At 43.8% G+C, this 26,922-nt stretch overlaps 1 protein-coding gene across 2 annotated transcripts in view; it reads right to left on the reverse strand.

The window, feature by feature from the left end:
* The window catches only part of THEMIS (thymocyte selection associated), a 148,840-nt gene that overhangs the window by 22,992 nt on the left and 98,926 nt on the right, over nt 1-26,922 (reverse strand). Inside the window, exons 5-6 of one of the 2 annotated variants that reach the window (XM_044292395.1) lie at nt 5,142-5,253; nt 2,109-4,036 (exon numbers count right to left, since the gene is read on the reverse strand). In XM_044292395.1, the coding sequence (XP_044148330.1) occupies nt 4,017-4,036; nt 5,142-5,253 (132 nt within the window). In that variant the 3' untranslated portion in view covers nt 2,109-4,016. Of the gene's footprint in view, nt 1-2,108; nt 4,037-5,141; nt 5,254-26,922 lie in introns of those variants that run through there. The other variant, XM_044292396.1, reaches the window with a different exon arrangement.

Raw genomic sequence — 26,922 nt, forward strand, 5'->3', positions numbered from 1 at the left:
TCTTTCCTGATCTGTTCTGTTTTTTTGCGGAACAGATCTGGACCAGATCTGGACCCATTCATTTTCAATGGGTCCTGAAAAAAAATCTGACATTGTGCTGTCCGTTTTTTTTCAGGACCCATTGAAAATGAATGGGTCCAGATCTGGTCCAGATCTGTTCCGCAAAAAACGGAACAGATCAGGAAAGAAACAACGGACGTGTGAATGGAGCCTTAAACTGTTAGATAGACAGTCTACAGATGCAGATTTATTATACCACCTGAGCTGCTGAGGAAATTCTGGTGCGTTTATACCTACTAGAGTGGTAGTTTCGAGCTTGTACTACAGAATGTAGTCGATATTGCTTCACCTATACTTTGATTCTTTTCATCTTCCATAGGTGCACTACAGTCTTAGGCCTAGTTCACACGAACGTTTTTTTTTGCGAGTGTACGGGCCGTATACGGAACCATTCATTTCAATGGTTCCGCTAAAAAAACTGAATGTACTACGTATGCATTCCGTTTCCGCATTTCCGTTTTTACGTTCCGTTGAAAGATAGAACATGTCCTATATTTGGCCGCAAATCACGTGGCTCCATTCAAGTCAATAGGTCCGCAAAAAAACCTGAACACATACAGAAATGCATCCGTATGTCTTCCGTATCCGTTCAGTTTTTTTTTTTTCTGAACCATCTATTGAAAATGTTATGCCCAGCCCAATTTTTTCTATGTAATTACTGTATACTGTACATGGCATATGGTAAAACGGAACGGAAAAACAGAAAGGAAACGGAAACACAACGGAACTCAAAAATGGGACAACGGATCTGTGAAAAACGGACCGCAAAAAACTATAAAAGCCATACGTTCGTGTGAACTAGACCTTAGGCTACTTTCACACTGGCGTTTCTTGGTCCGCTTGTGAGATCCGTTTCAGGGCGCTCACAAGCGGCCCAAAACGGATCAGTTCAAGGATCTGTTCAGAATGCATCAGTTTGGCTCCGTTCAGCCTCCATTCCGTTCTGGAGGCAGACACCAAAACGCTGCTTGTAGAGTTTTGGTGTCCGCCTGACAACGCGGAGCCAAACGGATCCGTCCTGACTTACAATGTAAGTCAATGGGGACGGATCCAATTTCACTGACACAATATGGTGCAATTGAAAACGGATCCATCCCCCATTCACTTTGAATGTAAGTCAGGACGGATCCGTTTTGACTTAGCCTTTTTTTTTAAAAAGAATAATGCAAAGGGATCCGTTCTGAACTGATACAAGCATTTGCGTTATCGGTGCGGATCCGTCTGTACAGATACAAGACGGATCCGCACCGAACACAGGTGTGAAAGTAGCCTTGAGAGATAGAAACGCAAATGATAATATATTTGATGATTATATTCTATATATTTGAATTATTACACATTTTTGAGTCATCCATAGAATACATTTATTAATTTTTAAAGCCTTTCAACAAACTATCTTAGAGATAAGAATGTGGCTTTAAAAAGTATTCATGACCTCTCAGTAATTATGAGATCATTTTTTATATTTTTCACAAATTTTAATAATGGCCAATAGAAAAAAAATTTAACCAAAAATGAGTAAAATGCAATCATAAAAAAAATTGCGTCGGAAGGTGTACATAGGCTTTAAAAAAAAAAAAAAAAAGGGAAGCCATATTCTTCAAAGATAGTGTTACTGTGAAATTACTTTATGTTCTTTCATGTTCACTGTGATGAAGTGGAAATGGTTGCATATTAGGATAGATAGTGTAATGCAAGGCACCAACGAAACAGACCAGTGAGGATGAAGTAAAGGGGGTTTATTAACAAAATAAACAAAGTCCAGGTAAACTTCACTGGGCAAACAAAAACCGAAGGAAAGCCAGGAGTAGTCCTGATCCGTGCATAAGTCTCTGTGCAACTTGCCAGATAAACGGATGCGTCACGGAAAGTCCCGGGTTCTGGGTCCCACTGGAACGGACGGAGTCCCAGCAAACTTCAGTTAGTAGCTAGCAGTACTGACCTGCACCTGGATAAGGAAGGATAACAGTGGGCACTGACCGACCTGGGAGGCCACCTTTTATGTGCCTGCTAACAAATCCCAGGACGCCAAGTGTCCACTCCCCATAGGTCATGATCCTGCCCTACACCTGTGTACAAGGCTTTGGTCGGTCATTAGTCAATTAGACCAATGCCGACCCCCTAATCTGCTTTGAACTTGTGGCCAGGTGCTATTCCCTTCGCTGGTCGGCGAAGCGCATAAGAAGCGAGTGCGCTCGACCGTGTATTCACTTGCGAACCTGTTTTTGAATGTAAATGCGGATGCACGACAGGCTCTGCGAGAGTGAGCGAGCGCGTCAACATGGACACCGGAATGGAATCCGCAATAGACATCGGAGACAAGCTCGGCCGCAGCGTACTGCCACTAGCGCGGCCAAGCTGTCCCCGAAAGCCATGCGGTCTTCCCCTCCGGCGCACATGCGGACGCATCCCCGCTTCGGCTCGCAAAGGGGTCAGAGCTGGTGTATCAATGCAGACACGCTTAACCTGTCCCACAGCTCGAGGACCCTTTTTGGTCACACCAGAGTGCGAGACAGGTGAGGATCTTACAGATAGATAGATAGATAGGCAAAAAGGCAGCACACTCAGAAAAAGGAATGAATTAACCCATGTGGACGCAACGTTGCCTTTGTCAAGCACTACTGTTGAGCAGAAAGGTCACGTCCACATGGGTGAATAATTTTTTTTTTTAATTCATAGTTTTTTCTGAGCATGCTGCCTTTTTGCATGTTTATCTACTGGGAAATAGTCTAATGCCTTTGTGCTTGAACATTTCTCTTTTAAACTTATACTTTTATACTTTTAGATAGATAGATAGATAGATAGATAGATAGAAAAAAATTCTCATTGTTAAAAGAACTTTTTAAAATAAGAATATATATGTGAGATAACAGTAAGTGGTCTTGCCATGCAAGAACACTTAAATAGACATTTATATATACTGTATGTCAATTAACAATTCAATACTGGTGCCAGAAATTGAATCCTAGGCATAAAATCTAATTTATTTTTTTAAGCAACATGACACCTCTTATTACAAATTTCTAATTGGATTTCATATATGACCTATTCTTATATATGAATCAGATATATAATGGATGCAGCTCTATGAGTCAGGGATTATGTATTTTAATACTTTTTATAGAATCTTTTACCTTTAGATTGTTACATTTTCATTTTAAATTTATGAACGAGAAAGGAGAATAGTTTTATGCAAATACTTAAAGACAGACATTATATGAGTATATGGAGTAATTAGCAGTAATGCAGAACTGATGATAGCACACATGTTCAGTAAATCATCACATCTTTAATTACTCATTACGATCTTTAAGCACTGTACAGCTCAGCAATCAGTGCTAGAGGGGATGTCAATATAAAGTACTAAATGTAAAAGTTGACGCATTGTCTTCAAATACGTTGTGTAAAAAGCTACCTAGCCACCACTAGGGGGAGCTCAGTGAAGAGGATTTAATACAACTACATGGGAGCTGTAATAATCCCTTTGCATTAAGCTCCCCCTAGTGGCGGCTATTTGAAAATGCACTGTTTTCAGGTGGGGAAGAGAACAGCAAGTTCCGTGCAGGTCCCCCACTCCTCCTGGGCTCTCTCTATACCAGTGATGCGGTCTGCATGTACGCCACCAAGGAAGCTGTATGGTCTCCATGCACTGCTGCACATGACTCGACCACAGGTGCTCTGGGTGAGAATATCTTTGTATGTACAGGGTTCAATGAAGGAAGTCTGAATGAAGGAGGCACAGTATAAGCCCTGCGTACCTCTGTGGAAGCTAAATTTCAGCTCTGTGCAAAATGTCATAATATGGCTATGGCATTAACGAATGTATATTAAATTGCAATTTTCTGCAGGATCCCCAACATAATAGGCAAGTCGCATAGTCCTAGACATGACCCAAAATCTGTGTAGATTTTTTTTCTGCCACTTGGGGGTGGCCTTTTGTAAAACCCCATTCACCATCACTGTACAGAATACGCACCTAAAATCCACAAAACAAAATTAGTCTTGTCTGCATGTAGCCTAATAAAAAGGCATCTATGTGGGTCAGCTTGGCAGCTGAAGGCATCTGTGTTGGTCCCATGTACATATGTGCCCACATTGCTGAGGAAAGTGATGTTTTAATGTAAGAAAATAGGCCTCGAGGAGCAACCGGGGCGTTGCCATTACACCTAGGGCTCAACTCTCTCTGCAACTGCCGCACCCTCTGCACTTTGATTGATAGGGCCTGGTGTGATCACAATTATGCTGCCTGCTCCTGTCAGTCAAAATGGAGCGAGCATGGCAGTTGCAGAGAGAGCAGAGCTTCTAGGTAATGGCAACACCCCTGTTGCTCCTAGAGGCTCATTTTCATATAGTAAAAAAAAAATAATTCTGCAATGCAGACACATATGAACATGGGACCAACCAGGGGCATAACTATAGGGGAAGCAGCTGCTTTGGGGCCTGAATTCAGAAAGGGCCCACTCAGGAGTAAGACTAAAAGATTTTATTGTCAGGGCTCCCTCAACAGCATTATAAAATGACATTATATACAGAGACACTGTAGGAAACAAAGCAGCTGCAGGGCCTTGTCTAAGAGTGATGTTGACTAGCCACAGAAGTGGGTGTTGCATAGGAGGAAGGGGTTGTAAAGAAATTGCTGTGGGTGGGTCCCTTTTGAAAATTTGCTGTGGGGACTGGTCATTTCTAGTTACGCCAGTGGGACCAACACATATGCCTTCGGCTGCCTAGTTCACATGCAGTGATGGCCAGTTCGCATTGTTCGCCCGCGAACATATGCGAGTTGCCATCTTTTTTCACAAGTCCGGGGAGACCGCACTTGTTTTCAGACCAACTCGCGCACAGGCACAGGTAAGGGCTTACCTGTGCCTCGCCGGACTTGTGAAAAAAGATGGCAACCCGCATATGTTCGCAGGCGAACAATGCGACCTGGCCATCACTGTTCACATGTAACAGGTCAGCCAGTTTCATAGGTACAAATCTGCTGAAAGATGCCCTTTAATGTATGATTGTTACATGATGCTTATGGAAACAATCAGACATATGTCATACATGCAGAAACCATCATTTGTAGATAAGCTTACCTTTGAGTGTTGTTGTGCTGCTAGTGCTCAGTTCATTACATGCTTGCAAACTGTCTTTCTGTCTGTTTTCTAACTGTAATGTTTCTTCAGCATTTTCATCCTTTGGGAGCATCTATAAAGTGTGCAATATTACATACACAGTTATCAGATCCAGAGTATATTTACACAGACACCACACATTAATTTACTAGCGGTGTAACAGTAGGCACCAGCAGATATAAGAAAGCTATCTATAATAACTGTCATATCTCTGATGTCTAGTATGTAGAGGAACTAGGGTTTTGCATTCTAACTTGACTTGTCAGGAGACGGAAGGCAAACTTTGGGCAGCAGCTTCAATATTATAAATGTTGATATAAAAGTCTTAATTTCCAAACATAACTATGGGCTGAGTCTGGTATTGCATCTCACACACATTCTTAGGCAAAGCTGCAATACCAGATACAACCCATGAAACAGAGTCACACTGTTTCTGTAGTTATATGTTCTAAAACCTTTTTTGGGGTGTATTAGTGGGGAAAAAAGGGCTTATTTGCCATTCAGCGGTGCAGTTATATGTTCTAAAGCCTTTTTTGGGGTGTATTAGTGCAAAAAAAAAAGGCTTATTACTCATTGTGTAGTGAAGTGAGAAAAGTAAACCTTTTTTGGGGTGTATTAATTTCCCTTTTATTTATTTATTTGATCTAAGAGTATGTCAGACAGAGAAGTGACAGGCCTTGCACAGGGGAGGAACAGAGGCCTAAATGTTTTTGGCGCAGGAACAGGTCGCAGCATAGTAAGGGGGTGTGGCAGCAGGGGTCACTTCGAGGGGCCTGAGCTCCCGGTGTCATCTAGCGGTCGTGTCTTGACCAGAAACCCAGCGGTTCTTGAATGGTTGACTTGGTCATCCACTTCGTCCCAAGTGACATCAGATACCCCAGCCAAGAGTCGGTGGGTTTGTCAGACACAACCCTTAGTCGGCATTGCCCGTGCAGGCTCTGTGCCCACACCTGTCATCAACCTACATCTGTCCTTTTCTGTTCCCTCAGCCAGAGAAGTATTATATGTTGTGGGCTCAGCTCTACTTTACAGCGAGGACGAACTACTAGAGGACAGTCAGCAGCTACTGCCCAGCCTAGATCTGCAGGAGACACTGCTTCCCCCGGTTAGGTGAGAAAATAGTGATGAATAGAGTGGCGTGGGAGCTGTGGTTGCGAGCGGTCAGGCTTCTGGCTCAGAGATTGTTGAGAAGGATATCAGTGATGTGCAGACAGTAATCAATGATGATGTAGCCGATCGCAATTGGGAGCTGGGTAATGAAGGGGCTTCATCATCATTGTGAGAATAGGGTGACAGCTTGCGCGTTAGGCAGCGGCGGGGAAAGCAAGTCGGTAGAGTGGCCGGGAGTCAGCAGTGTGGCAGCAGTCGGAGGTCAGGAGCCAAAACTGCCCGGGGTAGACCACCCAGTTTGCAGGAGCCTACATACCTGTAAAGTAGTGGTGCAGGGGTTCAGGGAGGCAGCGGCATTAGCAGTCAGTCAGTGCAGAGTGTTGGGGGTAAAATCACCTACTTGGCGGTGTGGTAGTTTTTTGGCCATTTGCTGAATCTGTGGGCAGAAGGTGAAGAGTGGCTAGGGTGCCAATGTTGGGGGGGGGGGGAGGAACTGCTCTGCGTCCTCATAATCAGAACCATGGTAACCAACAATGGGAAGAACATGGTGTTGGTGCTGCGTCAAGGAGGGATGAGCCATGTGCACTGCATGGCGCATGTGTTCAATCTAGCTGTCAAGTGTTTCCTAAAGTCTTCACCCCATCTGTAAGGCATCCTAAAAGTAGCCAGGAAACTTTGCATTCACTTCAGCCACTCGTACACCGAATGGACCCTTTCATTGACCTGCAGAGGCAGAACGGCATCCCCAACATAGGCTTATATGCAACGTTTCCACCTGTTGGAATTCCACCCTCCATATGTTGGAACGGTTATACGGACAGAGAAAGGCCATAAACGATTTCTTGATGATACAGGCGGACAGAAGTACTCCCCTGTGTAACTTCGATGTTAGCCAGTGGCAGCTCATGAGTGACACCTGCCGTTTGCTCGTGCCCTTTGAGGAGGCCAGTTTATTTGTCAGTCGCCAGGATTATGGGATGAACAACATCATGTCCTGGAAGAGAAACTGCTAAATCTGGTTGGTCAGGGGACTGGCACAACGTCCTATATCTCACGGCCACATGAGCGCTGTGGGGGCTAAACTGGAGGAGAAGTAGGAGGACATTGGAGCACAAATAATGTGTAGCGAAATGGGTGGTTTTTCTACACAGTTGACAGGAGAGGAGGAGCAGGAGCAACCGGAGGAGCAAGAGAAAGATGAGGAGGAGGAGGCAGAGGACCCAGACACACCGTATGCAGTGGAGATGGAGGCAGGGAATCTCTCTGAGTCACTTGTGCAAATGGGCCAATGCATGTTCAGTTGCTTGCATAGTCATAGCTGAATTATCACCATTCAGCACAGGGATGACAACTGGCTCTCCACCATGTTAGACCCTCGCTACCTGTCCAAAATAGGGGCCTTTTTTACACCCACTGAGAGGGGGGACAAACTGAACTGCTATCGAGACGTCCTATGTAGTCAGTTGGCTGCTGCCTATCATCCACCCTCTTGCAGGTCTGACTGGAGGGGCCCTCTGCGCTCACGTTTCACTGGGGGGGGGGGGGGGTGTTAAGTGCGGCCGGGGCCAAAGTTACCCCAAGGAGAACTTGCCTGTCCACTCAAAATGTGGAGAGACTAACCTTTGTCAAGATGAATCAGGCGTGCATCAGCCAGGATTTCCACCCACCAATGCTTGATGCATAGGATTAGATCATCCATGCTGCATCACCTTGACAAAAGAGACTGTTTGATTCTGGCTACCTGCCTCAGCTACTATTCTGATGCTGCCACCCACCTGATGCCACACATCTGATGCCAAGTGCTCCTTCTTACACCCACCATCGTCAGCGGGTACTGTTATTGCCACCCACCTCCCCACTCTGTCACTCTGTGGTCTCCTGATGCTGCTGCCACCTCACCACTCAGGTCTCCTCATGCTGCTGCTGCCACCACACCACTCAGGTCTCCTCATGCTGCTGCTGCCACCTCCACACTATGTCACCTTGCCAGTCTGTGGCCTCCTTATGCTGCTGCTAACTCAACACTATGTCACTAGGCCACTCTGTGGCCTCCTCATACTGCTGCTGCCACCTCCACACTATGTCATCTTGCCACTCTGTAGTTTCCTCATACTGCTGCTAACTCAACACTATGTTACTAGGCTATTCTGTGGCCTCATCATGCTTCTGCTGCTGCTGCCACCTCCACACTATGTCACCTTGCTACTCTGTAGTTTCCTCATACTGCTGCTAACTCAACATTATGTTACTAGGCTATTCTGTGGCCTCATCATTCTGCTGCTGCTGCCACCTCCACACTGTAACCTTGCCACTCTGTAGTCTCCTCATGGGGCTGCCACCTCAACACTATGTAAATGGGCCATTCTGTGGTCTCCTCATGCTGCTACTGCTGCTTCCATCTCCCCACTATGTCATTGGGCCACTCTGTGAACTTCTAAAGCTGTTCTCCCACCCTCCCAACTCCATGACTGGGCCACTATTTAGCTTTTTTGGCCTTGTTGACATTATCATTTATTTGACTCTTCTTCTGATCTGTCAGAAGGAAGGAAAAATTAGACGCACAACGGATTCTGTCTGTGTAGCAGCTGTAAGGCCTGCATGGTCCCATCAGAACTGGCTTATGATTTGGTAGCCAAAAGCAGGAGTGGGTACAAAACACAGAAGACATGCAAATAGTCCATTCATGTGTCATCTCTATTTTGGATCCACTTCTGTGGGTTTTTTTGGGCTTTAGCAATACTGATGGATTACTGACTGTGGCGAAACCAACCTCGCCACTGGGTTTTGGAGAGGACTGTTTAAAAGCCTCTTGCCTCAGGATTATGGCCCATAGTAACTGTAAAGGAGAAGACAGACCGGCCGCACAGCTTAAATCTGTCTGTAGAATTGTATTTTATGTTATTATGCGTTCTGTTAAATTGTATGTTATGTGAGGGCACCCAGATAGCTAATATTATTGTATTCATGTATTCTGAGTGCCATTCACCTAATGATATGCACTCAGACTTGAGCTATCTGGGGATATGTTAAATGTCTGTGTTTGCTGTGGGGGTGTGCCATTGTGTGTTTGGGTGGTGATTCCTGTCCTGTTGTCTCCACATGTGTATTGGTGATCTCCCCTTTGTCCTGAGAGATAATTGGATTGTGTTCGGTCGTCTCCGGGACAGAGGGGAGGAAACCATGATGCATTGTGGGGATATGTTGTATCTGTCCTGTATCTGCAAAAACTGTAATAAAAACCAGGCTGGGTGTGCCAGCACTTCAGATCACTGCTTGACCCTCAACACGGAGCCTTGTCTCGTTATTGGGGGATTCCCTGTATGCTGTTGGAGACTGATTGCCAGGAGTGTAAGCTGACGGATACGCTTTTCCTGTTCGTCTGACTGACAGCTACTTGTGAGGTTCCAGTTTGGAGTGCTATTTTGTATCCAGTTCGGGAGGTTGGTGTTCTGCAGTAGCTGTGCCTACATCTCGGAAAGGGGCATATCGCCTAAACGGATCTTAACCCCTTGTCCGCTGAAACGGTGCCGTTACATTGGTGGCAAGCAGCGGGATCGTTCCTACAGCCAGAAGGACAGCTACAGGAGACACCATTTCTTTGGATTTTACAACTTAAGGGCAACGCATGTCTCAGTACAGTGACCCTAAAAGCACCAGGATGGAACCAGCAGTGGAGTACAGATACTCTGTGGAGGAATTTGACCGTATGATGTGGTTGCGGCTGAACTTCTTCGGACCCAATCCAGCTGAGAAATACGTGAAGTTCGTGAGGAATCTAGTGTCTACGACCCTACTATACCGGGCAGAAGGTGACGGTCAGCTGCCACGTTGGGTGGACCTCCATCGGAGGTTACGGTTGCGGGATAGTGGGAGCCTAGTCTCCATTCCCCAGCGTCAGTGTGAAGTGCAGGGAGAGGAGAGCAGCGGCCTCCCTCCCCAGCGGCAGGCTGAGTTACAGGGGGCAGAGGTAGTTGTTCCTGCCCCCCAGCAGCAGAGTGATGTGCCGGGAAGGCAGTGTGAAGTGCAGGGAGGGGAGAGCAGCGGCCTCCCTCCCCAGCGGCAGGCTGAGTTACAGGGGGCAGAGGTAGTTGTTCCTGCCCCCCAGCAGCAGAGTGATGTGCCGGGAAGGCAGTGTGAAGTGCAGGGAGGGGAGAGCAGCGGCCTCCCTCCCCAGCGGCAGGCTGAGTTACAGGGGGCAGAGGTAGTTGTTCCTGCCCCCCAGCAGCAGCATGATTTTTTGGGAATTGGGAGCCGAGTCTCCATTCCCCAGCGGCAGGCGGAGTTACAGGGGGCAGAGACAGTCGGTCCTGTCCCCCAGCGGCAGAGTGTCCTACAGGGAATAGAGAGCCCAGTCTCCTTTCCCCAGCAGCAGGACACTGTATTGGGAGCGGAGGCGGTCGGTCGCACTCCCCAGCGGCTGGAAGTATGTATGGGAGAGGAGCTCGTTACCCCCTCTCCCCAGCGGCAGCTTAACGCACCAGGGGGAGACAGTAAGCCCCACAACAGTGCAGATGGGACCGTGGTCTCTGCACTTACAGCACAGGGGGTAGAGACAGTCGGTCTCCCCCTCCAACAACCAGGCTCCAACCAGGCTTCTTCCGTGGTAGCACTGGCACCAGGGCTGAGTACCGCTGATCCCTGCCCACAAAGCAACCTCCACTCCAAACCAGGGAGCAACACAGAGACCGGGAGTACCAGCTTCCAACATCACCTTGGTGGACTTACTGGACAGAGACAGGCTACGAAATTCAGCAGGTCCAGTATTGGGTTGTGGGTGGGCTGCCAGACTAACTCAGGTACCGACCGGCGTGAGGTCAGGTATCTGGTTAGTCTTCCCTGGGGGGGGGAGATGTGTGGCGAAACCAACCTCGCCACTGGGTTTTGGAGAGGACTGTTTAAAAGCCTCTTGCCTCAGGATTATGGCCCATAGTAACTGTAAAGGAGAAGACAGACCGGCCGCACAGCTTAAATCTGTCTGTAGAATTGTATTTTATGTTATTATGCGTTCTGTTAAATTGTATGTTATGTGAGGGCACCCAGATAGCTAATATTATTGTATTCATGTATTCTGAGTGCCATTCACCTAATGATATGCACTCAGACTTGAGCTATCTGGGGATATGTTAAATGTCTGTGTTTGCTGTGGGGGTGTGCCATTGTGTGTTTGGGTGGTGATTCCTGTCCTGTTGTCTCCACATGTGTATTGGTGATCTCCCCTTTGTCCTGAGAGATAATTGGATTGTGTTCGGTCGTCTCCGGGACAGAGGGGAGGAAACCATGATGCATTGTGGGGATATGTTGTATCTGTCCTGTATCTGCAAAAACTGTAATAAAAACCAGGCTGGGTGTGCCAGCACTTCAGATCACTGCTTGACCCTCAACACGGAGCCTTGTCTCGTTATTGGGGGATTCCCTGTATGCTGTTGGAGACTGATTGCCAGGAGTGTAAGCTGACGGATACGCTTTTCCTGTTCGTCTGACTGACAGCTACTTGTGAGGTTCCAGTTTGGAGTGCTATTTTGTATCCAGTTCGGGAGGTTGGTGTTCTGCAGTAGCTGTGCCTGTCTCTCGGAAAGGGGCATATCGCCTAAACGGACTTTAACCCCTTGTCTGCGGAAACGGTCCGTTACACTGACCAAATGCTGACCGAGTGAAGGATCAGTTTTTTGGGGAGGTATTGTTCTGACAGATCAGAGGAAGGGCAAAATCTCATCAGTGATATCAACACAAACTTACTGCTGACACCCTCTCGGGGGGGGGACTCTACTTGTATAAGCATTTAATAGACCAGGTTCTGCAGACATCTATGTGGCTGACGACAGTGTAAAAGGAGTGCGCTCTTTCACGCTACAGTAGGATCTTGGGACTCCGCACGGTTCTTTGTACCTGACACTAAGATCGACCTGTTAGGCTGAGTTCACACTTGAGTTTATTGGTCAGTTTTGGCCCCGTAACTGCCAAAATAAGTTAAGTGTGCAGTGATTCTAAGAGTGATGCCTGTCATGTGCGTGTCATACTGACTCACAGTATTGTTTCACTACCACAGCAGACTCCCTATGCGTGTTACTGCATAGCACAGTGTTCTACACCACCATACAGGCTCTCTGCAGCCAGGAAAAAGCTGTTTTTAATGCGATTCAGTGTGGATAAATTCAGATCAAATCTTTTCAGAAAATTCGGCTAACCGGCCAAATTGAATTTTTGAAAAATTCGCTCATCTATAATAACAACCATTTTTTCTAATTTCATCTGTGATCAGAGTATTAGTTATTAGGTAGGACCTTCTACTGATATAAGGTAGACCCACATCTGCAACAAATATTTTGCTCCAGTATAGGATCAGAAAAACAGAAGTGCCAGGTCTGGCATATGCTGGCAACCAATGCCCGTATCCGTAATAGAAACCTAATTCACCCTACTATGGTCAAATGGATCTATTGGGTTTCCATTATGAATTCCAACAGTCTGCCAGACAAAATACTGATACATGCAGTATTGCCAAAATCTGTGACAATGGCTCCTACCAGAACCTCTGCCACAGATGTGAACCTAGCCTAGTTTTGCAAGTTTTTTTTGTCATACTTATTTTTTTTTTATTTATAAAAAAGAAAAACCTTGGAGAAAGATGAGGTCCCAAAATGGTTGGGAGCAAAATAGCTTGGCATTTATTCTGTTATGCATTTAGATTCACTCCATAAGAAATCGACAGCTCCATGGGTCAATAGGAGCCATGAATGGTGTCTGAACTGTGACCACCAAGACTATTTTTACAAACACAGTATTTTAGAAATAGAGGGTCATTTACCTTTCAGAAACTGAGCACAAACCAATAGTGTATTATACATAAAAAATTTAGTTTCTCAAAAGAATGGAAAGAACTCCCAAAGCTAATATGCTAAGAAAATATCTGCTCCGAAGCTATGAGTGGTCACAGCATACAGCATAATTTTCTTAATATACATATGATGCATAAAAGCAATTTGCGCAAAATTAAATTAGGTATAAATAATGCTAGCAATTTGCACCAAATTTAATAGGTTATTACATAGTGTGATTTATACTCAGTATACCATAGAGGTTAGCAATAAAGTAAACATGATTTTCCAGCCATATTTGAATCATATTTTCACAGGGAGCAAGCTTTATTGCTAATGAATAAATTAGCACATACATTGTTTTACCAGAGCAAAACGAGAACATGAAGCAATTAGGATAAAAGTCATTGTATATTTTAAAATAAAAGTGGGACACAAATCTAATACAGGTCATACAGACGTGGCAGCTAAGCGGCTGGTAGTCATCAAGAATTACTAGTGTCACTCCTCCTAGTAAAAGGAAGCATAGAGTAAGGCTATATTCTCAAATTCGATGTACAGTATATGCCAGGAAATACTCCTAATGTTTTCATAAACTTGTGATGTTGACATAAAAAATTAATGCTTTGCTGTCTTCTTTACACAGTCCTGCATGTAAACTTCCTGCATGGATGGGGGTCACATGCCCTGCTGTGTCCAGTGATTAGCTTCAGCAGTAAAATGTCCACATGTGTGCTAAGGTCAGTTATTGGCTGCAGCGGCACATGTGATCCTGTCCATGTAAGAACCAGAAGTACAGTGAAGACAACCTGGCAGCAGGGAGCTGGAACCAAGCAGCGGGGAGAAGATAAGTGTAGTTGACTTCACATGTCCCACTGTATGGGTATGGAATAAAAACAAATAAATAATGGACAATAGTGTTGAGCGGCATGTCCCATATTCGAATTCGCGAAATTTCGCGAATATTCGAAAGAATATTCGTAAAATATTCGCGAATATTCGAATTCGTTATTATTTCGCATATGCGATAATTCGAATTTTCGCATCGCATAATACATATTATGAGATGCAAAATTCGCATGTGCGCTAATGAAATCGCCTTACGAAGATTCCCAACTCAATTCAATCACTAATGTAAGAATGCAAAGCCCTTTGCCTCTGTTCTGGGACAAGTGCTGATATTCGCCTGTGCGCTAATAAAATCGCCTTACAAAGATTCGCGCCTCAATCACTTTCTAGGCAATGTGAGTAAGATCTGAGCTTTTGGACTTTTGTGAATCAATCGAGATACAGTGGGGGGTGTTGACTGTAGTTGACAGAGTACAGATCAATGTAATCTGTAAGGTGGAAACTAAAATAAAAAATACGAATATTCGTAAATCGAATTTTACGAAGTTCGAAGTATTCGCGAATATGGTGCTATACTATATACATGCACAGGCCTTTGCCTCTCTGTTCTAGGGACAAGTGTAGATATTCGCATGTGCGCTAATAAAATCACCTTACGAAGATTCGCAACTCAATTCAATCACTAATGTATGAATCATACATTAGTGATTGAATTGAGTTGCGAATCTTCGTAAGGCGATTTTATTAGCGCACATGCGAATATCTACACTTGTCCCCAGAACAGAGAGGCAAAGGCCTGTGCATGTGCATTCATATAGTATAGCACCATATTCGCGAATACTTCGAACTTCGTAAAATTCGATTTACGAATATTCGTATTTTTTATTTTAGTTTCCACCTTACAGATTACATTGATCTGTACTCTGTTAACTACTGTCATCACCCCCCACTGTATCTCGATTGATTCACAAAAGTCCAAAAGCTCAGATCTTACTCACATTGCCTAGAAAGTGATTGAGGCGCGAATCTTTGTAATGCGATTTTATTTGCGCACATGCGAATATCGGCACTTGTCCCAGAACAGAGGCAAAGGGCTTTGCATTCATACATTAGTGAATTGAGTTGCGAAACTTCGTAAGGCGATTTTATTAGCGCACATGCGAATATCTACACTTGTCCCCAGAACAGAGAGGCAAAGGCCTGTGCATGTGCATTCATATAGTATAGCACCATATTCGCGAATACTTCGAACTTCGTAAAATTCGATTTACGAATATTTGTATTTTTTATTTTAGTTTCCACCTTACAGATTACATTGATTTGTACTCTGTCAACTACTGTCATCACCCCCCACTGTTTCTCGATTGATTCCCAAAAGTCCAAAAGCTCAGATCTTACTCACATTGCCTAGAAAGTGATTGAGGCGCGAATCTTTGTAAGGCGATTTTATTAGCGCACAGGCGAATATCGGCACTTGTCCCAGAACAGAGGCAAAGGGCTTTGCATTCATACAGTATGAATGCAAAGCCCTTTGCCTCTGTTCTGGGACAAGTGCCGATATTCGCCTGTGCGCTAATAAAATCGCCTTACAAAGATTTGCGCCTCAATCACTTTCTAGGCAATGTGAGTAAGATCTGAGCTTTTGGACTTTTGGGAATCAATCGAGATACAGTGGGGGGTGATGACAGTAGTTGACAGAGTACAGATCAATGTAATCTGTAAGGTGGAAACTAAAATAAAAAATACGAATATTCGTAAATCGAATTTTACGAAGTTCGAAATATTCGCGAATATGGTGCTATACCATATGAATGCACATGCACAGGCCTTTGCCTCTGTTCTGGGGACAAGTGTAGATATTCGCATGTGCGCTAATAAAATCGCCTTACGAAGATTCGCAACTCAATTCACTAATGTATGAATGCAAAGCCCTTTGCCTCTGTTCTGGGACAAGTGCCGATATTCGCATTTGCGCTAATAAAATCGCCTTACGAAGATTCGCGCCTCAATCACTTTCTAGGCAATGTGAGTAAGATCTGAGCTTTTGGACCTTTGGGAAACAATCAATTATATGTGTACTCTAATTTTTTGAAAAAAAAAACAAAAAAAAAAAAGAATATTCGTTTTTACGAATATATAGCACTATATTCGAAATATTCGCGAAATTGCGATATTCGCGAAAAAAATTCGCTTTTCGAATATTCGCGCTCAACACTAATGGACAACCCTTTTAAAGGCAGAATTCTTACCGGTATCATAATACTGAAAGACAATTTAGACTAGCACATCCAAATTCACAGGTGCACATCCATAAAGCTAACATACAGACAGCAAACAAAATATGTATGGCAGCACACCATTACACATGCAAATTAGGGATTATGGAATATTGTGGATAAAAGTGGTTCTATAACTACTATACATTAAAAATGGAAGCTCTTTGCGCACATTTTTGATCAAACGTGTGTCAGGCCCATCTACTCGCATCTAGGTTGCTTTCGTAGATGGGTATCTAACACTAACAGAACTGCCTCTCCTGGGCGTAACCTAAGCCTACAATGTTCAGGGCGGTGTAGGAACCGGCTATATGTATGTATACTCTACTCAAAAGCCCTGGGCAGATGGACGGGCATTGCTCAATCTAAAGGATGGAGCTACCCATGGGTGTAGGAACCCCCAAAAATCTGGAGGGGGGACAGCATTTTTGCTTGCCGGGGATATTCTTATTGAGTAAACTGCAAGTTGTTTATATCTCACAACAAAAAAGTATGCAAAAGGAACAGTTCTTTGTTTATCAGGTCACAGAAATTAACCAAACGTTTGGCATATATTTCAGTTATTCCGGGTGCTTTCTCTGGCACCCCCCCCCCTTCCCGCCGAAACAATAATCTCCCCTTATATATAATTTACTTACAGTTCTGAAGACTCAGGGGTGCTGGCTGGCTTGGCCGGGCAGAAGGAGTGTGGGAGACTGTGAGGCCTTTTTCTCCAAGCTGCTCCGGATCAGTGCTCTGGGCAGCTGGGCTCCGGGCTGGAAGTGGGCACAATAAGAAAAAAATATTTTTCATTACACCTCAGGTCAGACCACCAATCAGACCCCCAATGTTAATCAGACCTCAGCTAACAACCCCAATAAGATCCCCAATGTTAATAAGACCTCAGATCACACCTCAGCTCAGACCCCAATATGAATGACCCCCAATCAGACCTCAGAAAAGAGCCCCATGCCTCATAGCAGCCCCCAGTGCCTCTCCAGCAGCCCCGTGCCTCTCCAGCAGCCCCCAGCGCCTCTCATCAGCCGCCCAGTGCCTCTCATCAGCCCCCCCAGCGCCTCTCATCAGCCAGTATTAACAGCCCCCCCAATCATGTGCCAGTAATAACAGCCCCCGCCAATCATGTGCCAGTAATAACAGACCCCCTCAATCATGTGGCAGTAATAACAGTCCCTCAATCATGTGGAAGTAATAACAGCCCCCCGGATCATGTGCCAGTAATAACAGCCCCCCCAATCATGTGCCAGTAATAACAGGGCCCCACCATTATGTGCCAGTAATAACAGCCTCCCCCAATCATGTGCCAGTAATAACAGCCCCCCCAATCATGTGCCAGTAATAACAGGGCCCCCTCATTATGTGCCAGTAATAACAGGGCCCCCCCCATTATGTGCCAGTAATAACAGGGCCCCCCATTATGTGCCAGTAATAACAGGCCCCCCCCCCCCATTATGTGGCAGTAATAACAGGGCCCGGCCCCCCAATCATGTTCCAGTAAAACTAAGTATTGTATATATTTTTTTTAAATTAACACTTATACTTACCTCTTTGGAGCGATGCGATGCAGGCTTCTTCCGGCCTGTGTCCTGCGCTGTATGGCTCAGGCGGCACGATGACATCATCACGCCGCCTACGCCGGTCTCTGATAGGCTGCCGGCCTAGTGCTGGCAGCCTATCAGAGGAACAGGAAAGGGACACACCACTCCCCTGCTCCTCCGCACAGCCTTCTGTTTGTATTGCTGTCCTGAGGACGGCGATACAAACAGATCACTATGGAGATGAGCGCTTCCACAATGGATCTCAGTGCCCTGCCGCCACCACACACATTGCCCCGCTGCGCTGCCGCTGGGGGTGATTTTACCATACCTGTCCCCTCCCCGCATTATTTCCTGGGGGAGATCCGTCCACCCCCGTTTCCTACGCCCATGGAGCTACTTCCAAACATACTACAAGAAAATTTAGACTAGCACATCCATAGTCACAGGTGCACATCCATAAATCTAGCATGCAAACAGCAAACAAAAAACGTATGGCAGCACACCATTACACATGCAAATAATAAAACTAATACCTAGTACTTTCCTTTAAGGTCCCGGTCTCAAGGGCTGTTGGTTCAGATTCGAATTTTCGCGCCAATCGAATTGTTTGCTCCACGTGGTCAAAATGTCTCCCGTATAGTGGTACTTGATTTGGCAATTCGTTAGTCTTATCTTAGTGTCCAGACCTCCTCAGTTTTAGAATATCCTTACTTTCCTTAGTGGGGGGATTCACACCAGACACGTTTCGGGGATTTAAAGCAAAGACCCCTTCCTCAGTGGTAAACATCCCCCTTCTAATGTTCTGCTTTTATAGTCAATAGAGAGTGTGTAAAGGACTGGTCTGGAATACCAACTTTTTAGGGATTGGGATCTATAGATATTTCTTCTAACTAAAAAATATATATTAATACAAAGTCATGATAGCAATAACTTACATAAAAAAACTTTCATACGATTGTCCACCAACTCCCTTGGAATCACTTACTATAAAAAACACACCGGTATCGCATGCGGTTTTAATGAGTTTCCCGTGCGATTTTTCTCAGGATTTGATATTTCCAAAGGGTTTTTCAAAGGGATTCATTTTCAAGCTTCTTACAGTAAATCAAAGGCATAAAAATATTAGAAAACATTAAAAAAATTATAAGAACATTATATGAATAATACTCTAAAAGGCTTTAAAATTACATGGAAAATCTTTCACACAATTGTTCAACATCCCCTTTGGGGGTCACATAGTATAAAAAACGCATGCGGTTTTAGTGCGTTTCCAGTGCGTTTTTTCTGGAAATTGAGTTTTTCCCAAAGATTCTTCAAGAGGATTCATTTTCAAGTCCCTTACAATAATTTGGAGACATAAAATTATTAAAAATATTAAACTTTATGTGGATGTTTCTTCATAACCAATGTAGAATCATTGGATGAGGACCATGTGTAGAGGAAGAACTGGACGAATTTTTTGAATATCGTCCAGTTGATCATCGACAAGTGGCGCCCATCCTATAAAAAACGAATAATTCAAAGTCTGTGTTCAGACCTAACGGTTGTAGTGTATTTAATTTGAAAATTCGCTTTGTTTCTAAACGCGACATTTTTTTCTACATGGTTCCCACCTCTCCAATCCTTCTGTACTTTGTCAATTGCTGTGAATCTCAGACATGAGGGGTCTTGATTATGTGTTATTTTAAAATGATATGATAGAGAATGATTTTCAAATCCCTTCTTTATATTGCAGACATGTTCTGCAATACGTTTTTTTACACCGTGGGCATTCTAACATGTATGGGCAACATGGGCATTCTAACACGTATATAACATCTTCTGTGCTACAGGTGAGAAATTCATTAATTTTGTGGCAATGTTTGTTTGTAGTTGATCTAATTTCAGTTGTTTTTTTGGGAAACGACGTGAGTTTGCAATTATTGCATTTGCCACAACGGAAAAAGCCCTGGATGTTTGCCCAAGATTGGACTGTAGGTGTCACGACCATGTTTATGGCCGTGACTCCTTGGGAGCTGCATACAGTTGCCCGCGGTTTGGGTTGTTGTGTCAACTGCAGCTGGAGGCCTTTTGTTGTTTGCCTCAGGTGCGGTTGCCGCGGACATAAAAGTATGTGTGCGGTTGCCTTGGAGTTGTGTGCGGTTGCCTTGGAGTTGTGTGCGTGTATGTATGCACTTTCGTATGTCTTGTGTGCACTCTGTTTTATTGTTTGGTGTGCACTGACATCTTCCCTTCACTGTGGTTGCCCGTGGCAACGTTTGGTTGTATTGTGTACATGTGGTGGCAGTGTCCCGGCCTTCGGGCTGACTCCTAGGACATGGTTGCCACCCATGTCGTTGCCTGCGGCAACAGCCACAGTGTGTTCTTAAGTTGTGTTTCCCTTCCCTGGTGCTGGAAGGGTTAACTCCCTTCCCAGTGTGTGTGTGCTCTGGGTGTGTTTGTTGGGTGTGGCTACTTGGGCCTATATAGCCTCAGTGTTTAGCACATGTCTGAGGGTTGCTTCAGCCATGCTTAGCTGGAGCAGCCTCCTGTGTTGCTCTCCGTAGTTGTCCTTGTGGGATGTTGATCAACCAGTTAGGGAGATGACAACTATTAAATAAAATATAACTGTTACAAGCTGTGGGTTTGACAAAGGTTGTACATTGTAATTTACCCTCTTGGTTAAAAATCTTTAAATCTAAAAATTCCAATGAGGTTTTACTAGTATTCCAGGTTCGTCCCCACTTTGGGTTGGATGTTTTCATGTTCCCACTGTGCCATAAATAAATTAGCATAACTGGTGGCGAACCTGGTTCCCATGGCTGTTCCCTGCGTCTGTATGTAGAAATCTTCTGCAAAATTAAAGTAGTTATGTGTTAGAATAAAATCTATAGCATCTACTACATATTTAATTTGTATTTGACTCAAGGTGTCCTCCAACGACAATTGAGATGTGACAGATTTTTTGCCCTGTTCATGTTTGATCACGGTGTAAAGCGATTGAACGTCAAGGGTACCCATAATGAAATTTTCATTCAAATCCAATGATTCTATAGTTTTTATAATTTGGGTGGTGTCCTTGACGTATGAGGGGACTTTTCTTACTCTAGATTGTAGTATCACGTCTACATATTTAGATAGATTCGAAGTTAATGATCCAATTCCCGATATAATTGGACGGCTGGGTGGATTAAGTCTATCTTTGTGGACCTTGGGCAGGCAATAAAAGACAGGGATGCGTGGGGATTAGGGATGAGCGAACTCGAACTGTATAGTTCGGGTTCGTACCGAATTTTGGGGTGTCCGTGACACGGACCCGAACCCGGACATTTTCGTAAAAGTCCGGGTTCGGGTTCGGTGTTCGTCGCTTTCTTCGCGCTTTTGTGACGCTTTCTTGGCGCTTTTTGAAAGGCTGCAAAGCAGCCAATCAACAAGCGTCATACTACTTGCCCCAAGAGGCCATCACAGCCATGCCTACTATTGGCATGGCTGTGATTGGCCAGAGCACCATGTGACCCAGCCTCTATTTAAGCTGGAGTCACATAGCGCCGCCCGTCACTCTGCTCTGATTAGCGTAGGGAGAGGTTGCGGCTGCGACAGTAGGGCGAGATTAGGCAGATTAACTCCTCCAAAGGACTTGATTAACTGATCGATCTGCAGCTGTGGATCATTGAGCTGCTGATCCTCAATTGCTCACTGTTTTTAGGCTGCACAGACCGTTTGTCAGTCTCATTTTTCTGGGGTGATCGGCGGCCATTTTGTGTCTTGTGGTGCGCCAGCACAAGCTGCGACCAAGTGCATTTAACCCTCAATGGTGTGGTTGTTTTTTGGCTAAAGCCTACATCAGGGTGAAGCTGTGACACCAAGTGCATTTAACCAGCAATAGTCTGTTCATTTTTTGGCCATATACAAAATCAGGGGCAAGCTGCGCCTGTCACCAAGTGCATTTAACCCTCAATGGTGTGGTTGTTTTTTGGCTAAAGCCTACATCAGGGTGAAGCTGTGACACCAAGTGCATTTAACCAGCAATAGTCTGTTCATTTTTTGGCCATATACAAAATCAGGGGCAAGCTGCGCCTGTCACCAAGTGCATTTAACCCTCAATGGTGTGGTTGTTTTTTGGCTAAAGCCTACATCAGGGTGAAGCTGTCACACCAAGTGCATTTAACCAGCAATAGTCTGTTCATTTTTTGGCCATATACAAAATCAGGGGCAAGCTGCGCCTGTCACCAAGTGCATTTAACCCTCAATGGTGTGGTTGTTTTTTGGCTAAAGCCTACATCAGGGTGAAGCTGTCACACCAAGTGCATTTAACCAGCAATAGTCTGTTCATTTTTTGGCCATATCCCAGTCTAATTCTGTCACTAAATCCATACCGGTCACCCAGCGCCTAAATACTAGGCCTCAAATTTATATCCAGCTAAATCTGTCCCTAGTGCTGTAGCTGGGCGAGTTATTTAGTGTCCGTTCAAGCACATTTCTTGTTCTGGGTTGAAATACAATTCCCAATTTAGCAATTTCATAATTTAGTGGTTCCTGCTATATCAGAGCTCTTTGAAATCTATCCCAAAAAGGGTATATAATATTGAAGGTGCACATAGGGTCATTCAGAGTAACTTCACACACACCCGCTACTGTGTATTTCCAAGTCTAATTCTGTCACTAAATCCATACCGGTGACCCAGCGCCTAAATACTAGGCCTCAAATTTAATTCCCTCTAAATCTCTCGTTACCCACCGCTGTACTGTTGTTGCTGGGCAAGATATTTAGTGTCCGTCAAAGCACATTTTTTGTTCTGGGTTGAAGTACAATTCCCAATTTAGCAATTTCATAATTTAGTGGTTTCTGCTATATCAGAGCTATTTGAAATCTATCCCAAAAAGGGTATATAATATTGAAGGTGCACATAGGGTCATTCAGAATAACTTCACACACACCCGCTACTGTGTATTTCCAAGTCTAATTCTGTCACTAAACCCATACCTGTCACCCAGCGCCTAAATACTAGGCCTCAAATTTAAATCCCTCTAAATCTCTCGTTACCGTTGTCCTGTTGTAGCTGGGAAAGTTATTTAGTGCCCGTCAAAGCACATTTTTTGTTCTGGGTTGAAGTACAATTCCCAATTTAGCAATTTCATAATTTAGTGGTTCCTGCTATATCAGAGCTATTTGAAATCTATCCCAAAAAGGGTATATAATATTGAAGGTGCACATAGGGTCATTCAGAATAACTTCACACACACCCGCTACTGTGTATTTCCAAGTCTAATTCTGTCACTAAACCCATACCTGTCACCCAGCGCCTAAATACTAGGCCTCAAATTTAAATCCCTCTAAATCTCTCGTTACCGTTGTCCTGTTGTAGCTGGGAAAGTTATTTAGTGCCCGTCAAAGCACATTTTTTGTTCTGGGTTGAAGTACAATTCCCAATTTAGCAATTTCATAATTTAGTGGTTCCTGCTATATCAGAGCTATTTGAAATCTATCCCAAAAAGGGTATATAATATTGAAGGTGCACATAGGGTCATTCAGAATAACTTCACACACACCCGCTACTGTGTATTTCCAAGTCTAATTCTGTCACTAAATCCATACCGGTGACCCAGCGCCTAAATACTAGGCCTCAAATTTAATTCCCTCTAAATCTCTCGTTACCCACCGGTGTACTGTTGTTGCTGGGCAAGATATTTAGTGTCCGTCAAAGCACATTTTTTGTTCTGGGTTGAAGTACAATTCCCAATTTAGCAATTTCATAATTTAGTGGTTTCTGCTATATCAGAGCTATTTGAAATCTATCCCAAAAAGGGTATATAATATTGAAGGTGCACATAGGGTCATTCAGAATAACTTCACACACACCCGCTACTGTGTATTTCCAAGTCTAATTCTGTCACTAAACCCATACCTGTCACCCAGCGCCTAAATACTAGGCCTCAAATTTAAATCCCTCTAAATCTCTCGTTACCGTTGTCCTGTTGTAGCTGGGAAAGTTATTTAGTGCCCGTCAAAGCACATTTTTTGTTCTGGGTTGAAGTACAATTCCCAATTTAGCAATTTCATAATTTAGTGGTTCCTGCTATATCAGAGCTATTTGAAATCTATCCCAAAAAGGGTATATAATATTGAAGGTGCACATAGGGTCATTCAGAATAACTTCACACACACCCGCTACTGTGTATTTCCAAGTCTAATTCTGTCACTAAATCCATACCGGTGACCCAGCGCCTAAATACTAGGCCTCAAATTTAATTCCCTCTAAATCTCTCGTTACCCACCGCTGTACTGTTGTTGCTGGGCAAGATATTTAGTGTCCGTCAAAGCACATTTTTTGTTCTGGGTTGAAGTACAATTCCCAATTTAGCAATTTCATAATTTAGTGGTTTCTGCTATATCAGAGCTATTTGAAATCTATCCCTAAAAGGGTATATAATATTGAAGGTGCACATAGGGTCATTCAGAATAACTTCACACACACCCGCTACTGTGTATTTCCAAGTCTAATTCTGTCACTAAACCCATACCTGTCACCCAGCGCCTAAATACTAGGCCTCAAATTTATATCCAGCTAAATCTGTCCCTAGTGCTGTAGCTGGGCGAGTTATTTAGTGTCCGTTCAAGCACATTTCTTGTTCTGGGTTGAAATACAATTCCCAATTTAGCAATTTCATAATTTAGTGGTTCCTGCTATATCAGAGCTCTTTGAAATCTATCCCAAAAAGGGTATATAATATTGAAGGTGCACATAGGGTCATTCAGAGTAACTTCACACACACCCGCTACTGTGTATTTCCAAGTCTAATTCTGTCACTAAATCCATACCGGTGACCCAGCGCCTAAATACTAGGCCTCAAATTTAATTCCCTCTAAATCTCTCGTTACCCACCGCTGTACTGTTGTTGCTGGGCAAGATATTTAGTGTCCGTCAAAGCACATTTTTTGTTCTGGGTTGAAGTACAATTCCCAATTTAGCAATTTCATAATTTAGTGGTTTCTGCTATATCAGAGCTATTTGAAATCTATCCCAAAAAGGGTATATAATATTGAAGGTGCACATAGGGTCATTCAGAATAACTTCACACACACCCGCTACTGTGTATTTCCAAGTCTAATTCTGTCACTAAACCCATACCTGTCACCCAGCGCCTAAATACTAGGCCTCAAATTTAAATCCCTCTAAATCTCTCGTTACCGTTGTCCTGTTGTAGCTGGGAAAGTTATTTAGTGCCCGTCAAAGCACATTTTTTGTTCTGGGTTGAAGTACAATTCCCAATTTAGCAATTTCATAATTTAGTGGTTCCTGCTATATCAGAGCTATTTGAAATCTATCCCAAAAAGGGTATATAATATTGAAGGTGCACATAGGGTCATTCAGAATAACTTCACACACACCCGCTACTGTGTATTTCCAAGTCTAATTCTGTCACTAAATCCATACCGGTGACCCAGCGCCTAAATACTAGGCCTCAAATTTAATTCCCTCTAAATCTCTCGTTACCCACCGGTGTACTGTTGTTGCTGGGCAAGATATTTAGTGTCCGTCAAAGCACATTTTTTGTTCTGGGTTGAAGTACAATTCCCAATTTAGCAATTTCATAATTTAGTGGTTTCTGCTATATCAGAGCTATTTGAAATCTATCCCTAAAAGGGTATATAATATTGAAGGTGCACATAGGGTCATTCAGAATAACTTCACACACACCCGCTACTGTGTATTTCCAAGTCTAATTCTGTCACTAAACCCATACCTGTCACCCAGCGCCTAAATACTAGGCCTCAAATTTAAATCCCTCTAAATCTCTCGTTACCGTTGTCCTGTTGTAGCTGGGAAAGTTATTTAGTGCCCGTCAAAGCACATTTTTTGTTCTGGGTTGAAGTACAATTCCCAATTTAGCAATTTCATAATTTAGTGGTTCCTGCTATATCAGAGCTATTTGAAATCTATCCCAAAAAGGGTATATAATATTGAAGGTGCACATTGGGTCATTCAGAATAACTTCACACACACCGCTTACTGTGCATTTCCAAGTCTAATTCTGTCACTAAATCCATACCGGTGACCCAGCGCCTAAATACTAGGCCTCAAATTTAATTCCCTCTAAATCTCTCGTTACCCACCGCTGTACTGTTGTTGCTGGGCAAGATATTTAGTGTCCGTCAAAGCACATTTTTTGTTCTGGGTTGAAGTACAATTCCCAATTTAGCAATTTCATAATTTAGTGGTTTCTGCTATATCAGAGCTATTTGAAATCTATCCCTAAAAGGGTATATAATATTGAAGGTGCACATAGGGTCATTCAGAATAACTTCACACACACCCGCTACTGTGTATTTCCAAGTCTAATTCTGTCACTAAACCCATACCTGTCACCCAGCGCCTAAATACTAGGCCTCAAATTTATATCCAGCTAAATCTGTCCCTAGTGCTGTTGCTGGGCGAGTTATTTAGTGTCCGTTCAAGCACATTTCTTGTTCTGGGTTGAAATACAATTCCCAATTTAGCAATTTCATAATTTAGTGGTTCCTGCTATATCAGAGCTCTTTGAAATCTATCCCAAAAAGGGTATATAATATTGAAGGTGCACATAGGGTCATTCAGAGTAACTTCACACACACCCGCTACTGTGTATTTCCAAGTCTAATTCTGTCACTAAATCCATACCGGTGACCCAGCGCCTAAATACTAGGCCTCAAATTTAATTCCCTCTAAATCTCTCGTTACCCACCGCTGTACTGTTGTTGCTGGGCAAGATATTTAGTGTCCGTCAAAGCACATTTTTTGTTCTGGGTTGAAGTACAATTCCCAATTTAGCAATTTCATAATTTAGTGGTTTCTGCTATATCAGAGCTATTTGAAATCTATCCCAAAAAGGGTATATAATATTGAAGGTGCACATAGGGTCATTCAGAATAACTTCACACACACCCGCTACTGTGTATTTCCAAGTCTAATTCTGTCACTAAACCCATACCTGTCACCCAGCGCCTAAATACTAGGCCTCAAATTTAAATCCCTCTAAATCTCTCGTTACCGTTGTCCTGTTGTAGCTGGGAAAGTTATTTAGTGCCCGTCAAAGCACATTTTTTGTTCTGGGTTGAAGTACAATTCCCAATTTAGCAATTTCATAATTTAGTGGTTCCTGCTATATCAGAGCTATTTGAAATCTATCCCAAAAAGGG

Source organism: Bufo gargarizans, chromosome 4, assembly GCF_014858855.1.
Source record: "Bufo gargarizans isolate SCDJY-AF-19 chromosome 4, ASM1485885v1, whole genome shotgun sequence".
In the NCBI taxonomy this organism is placed as follows: domain Eukaryota; kingdom Metazoa; phylum Chordata; class Amphibia; order Anura; family Bufonidae; genus Bufo; species Bufo gargarizans.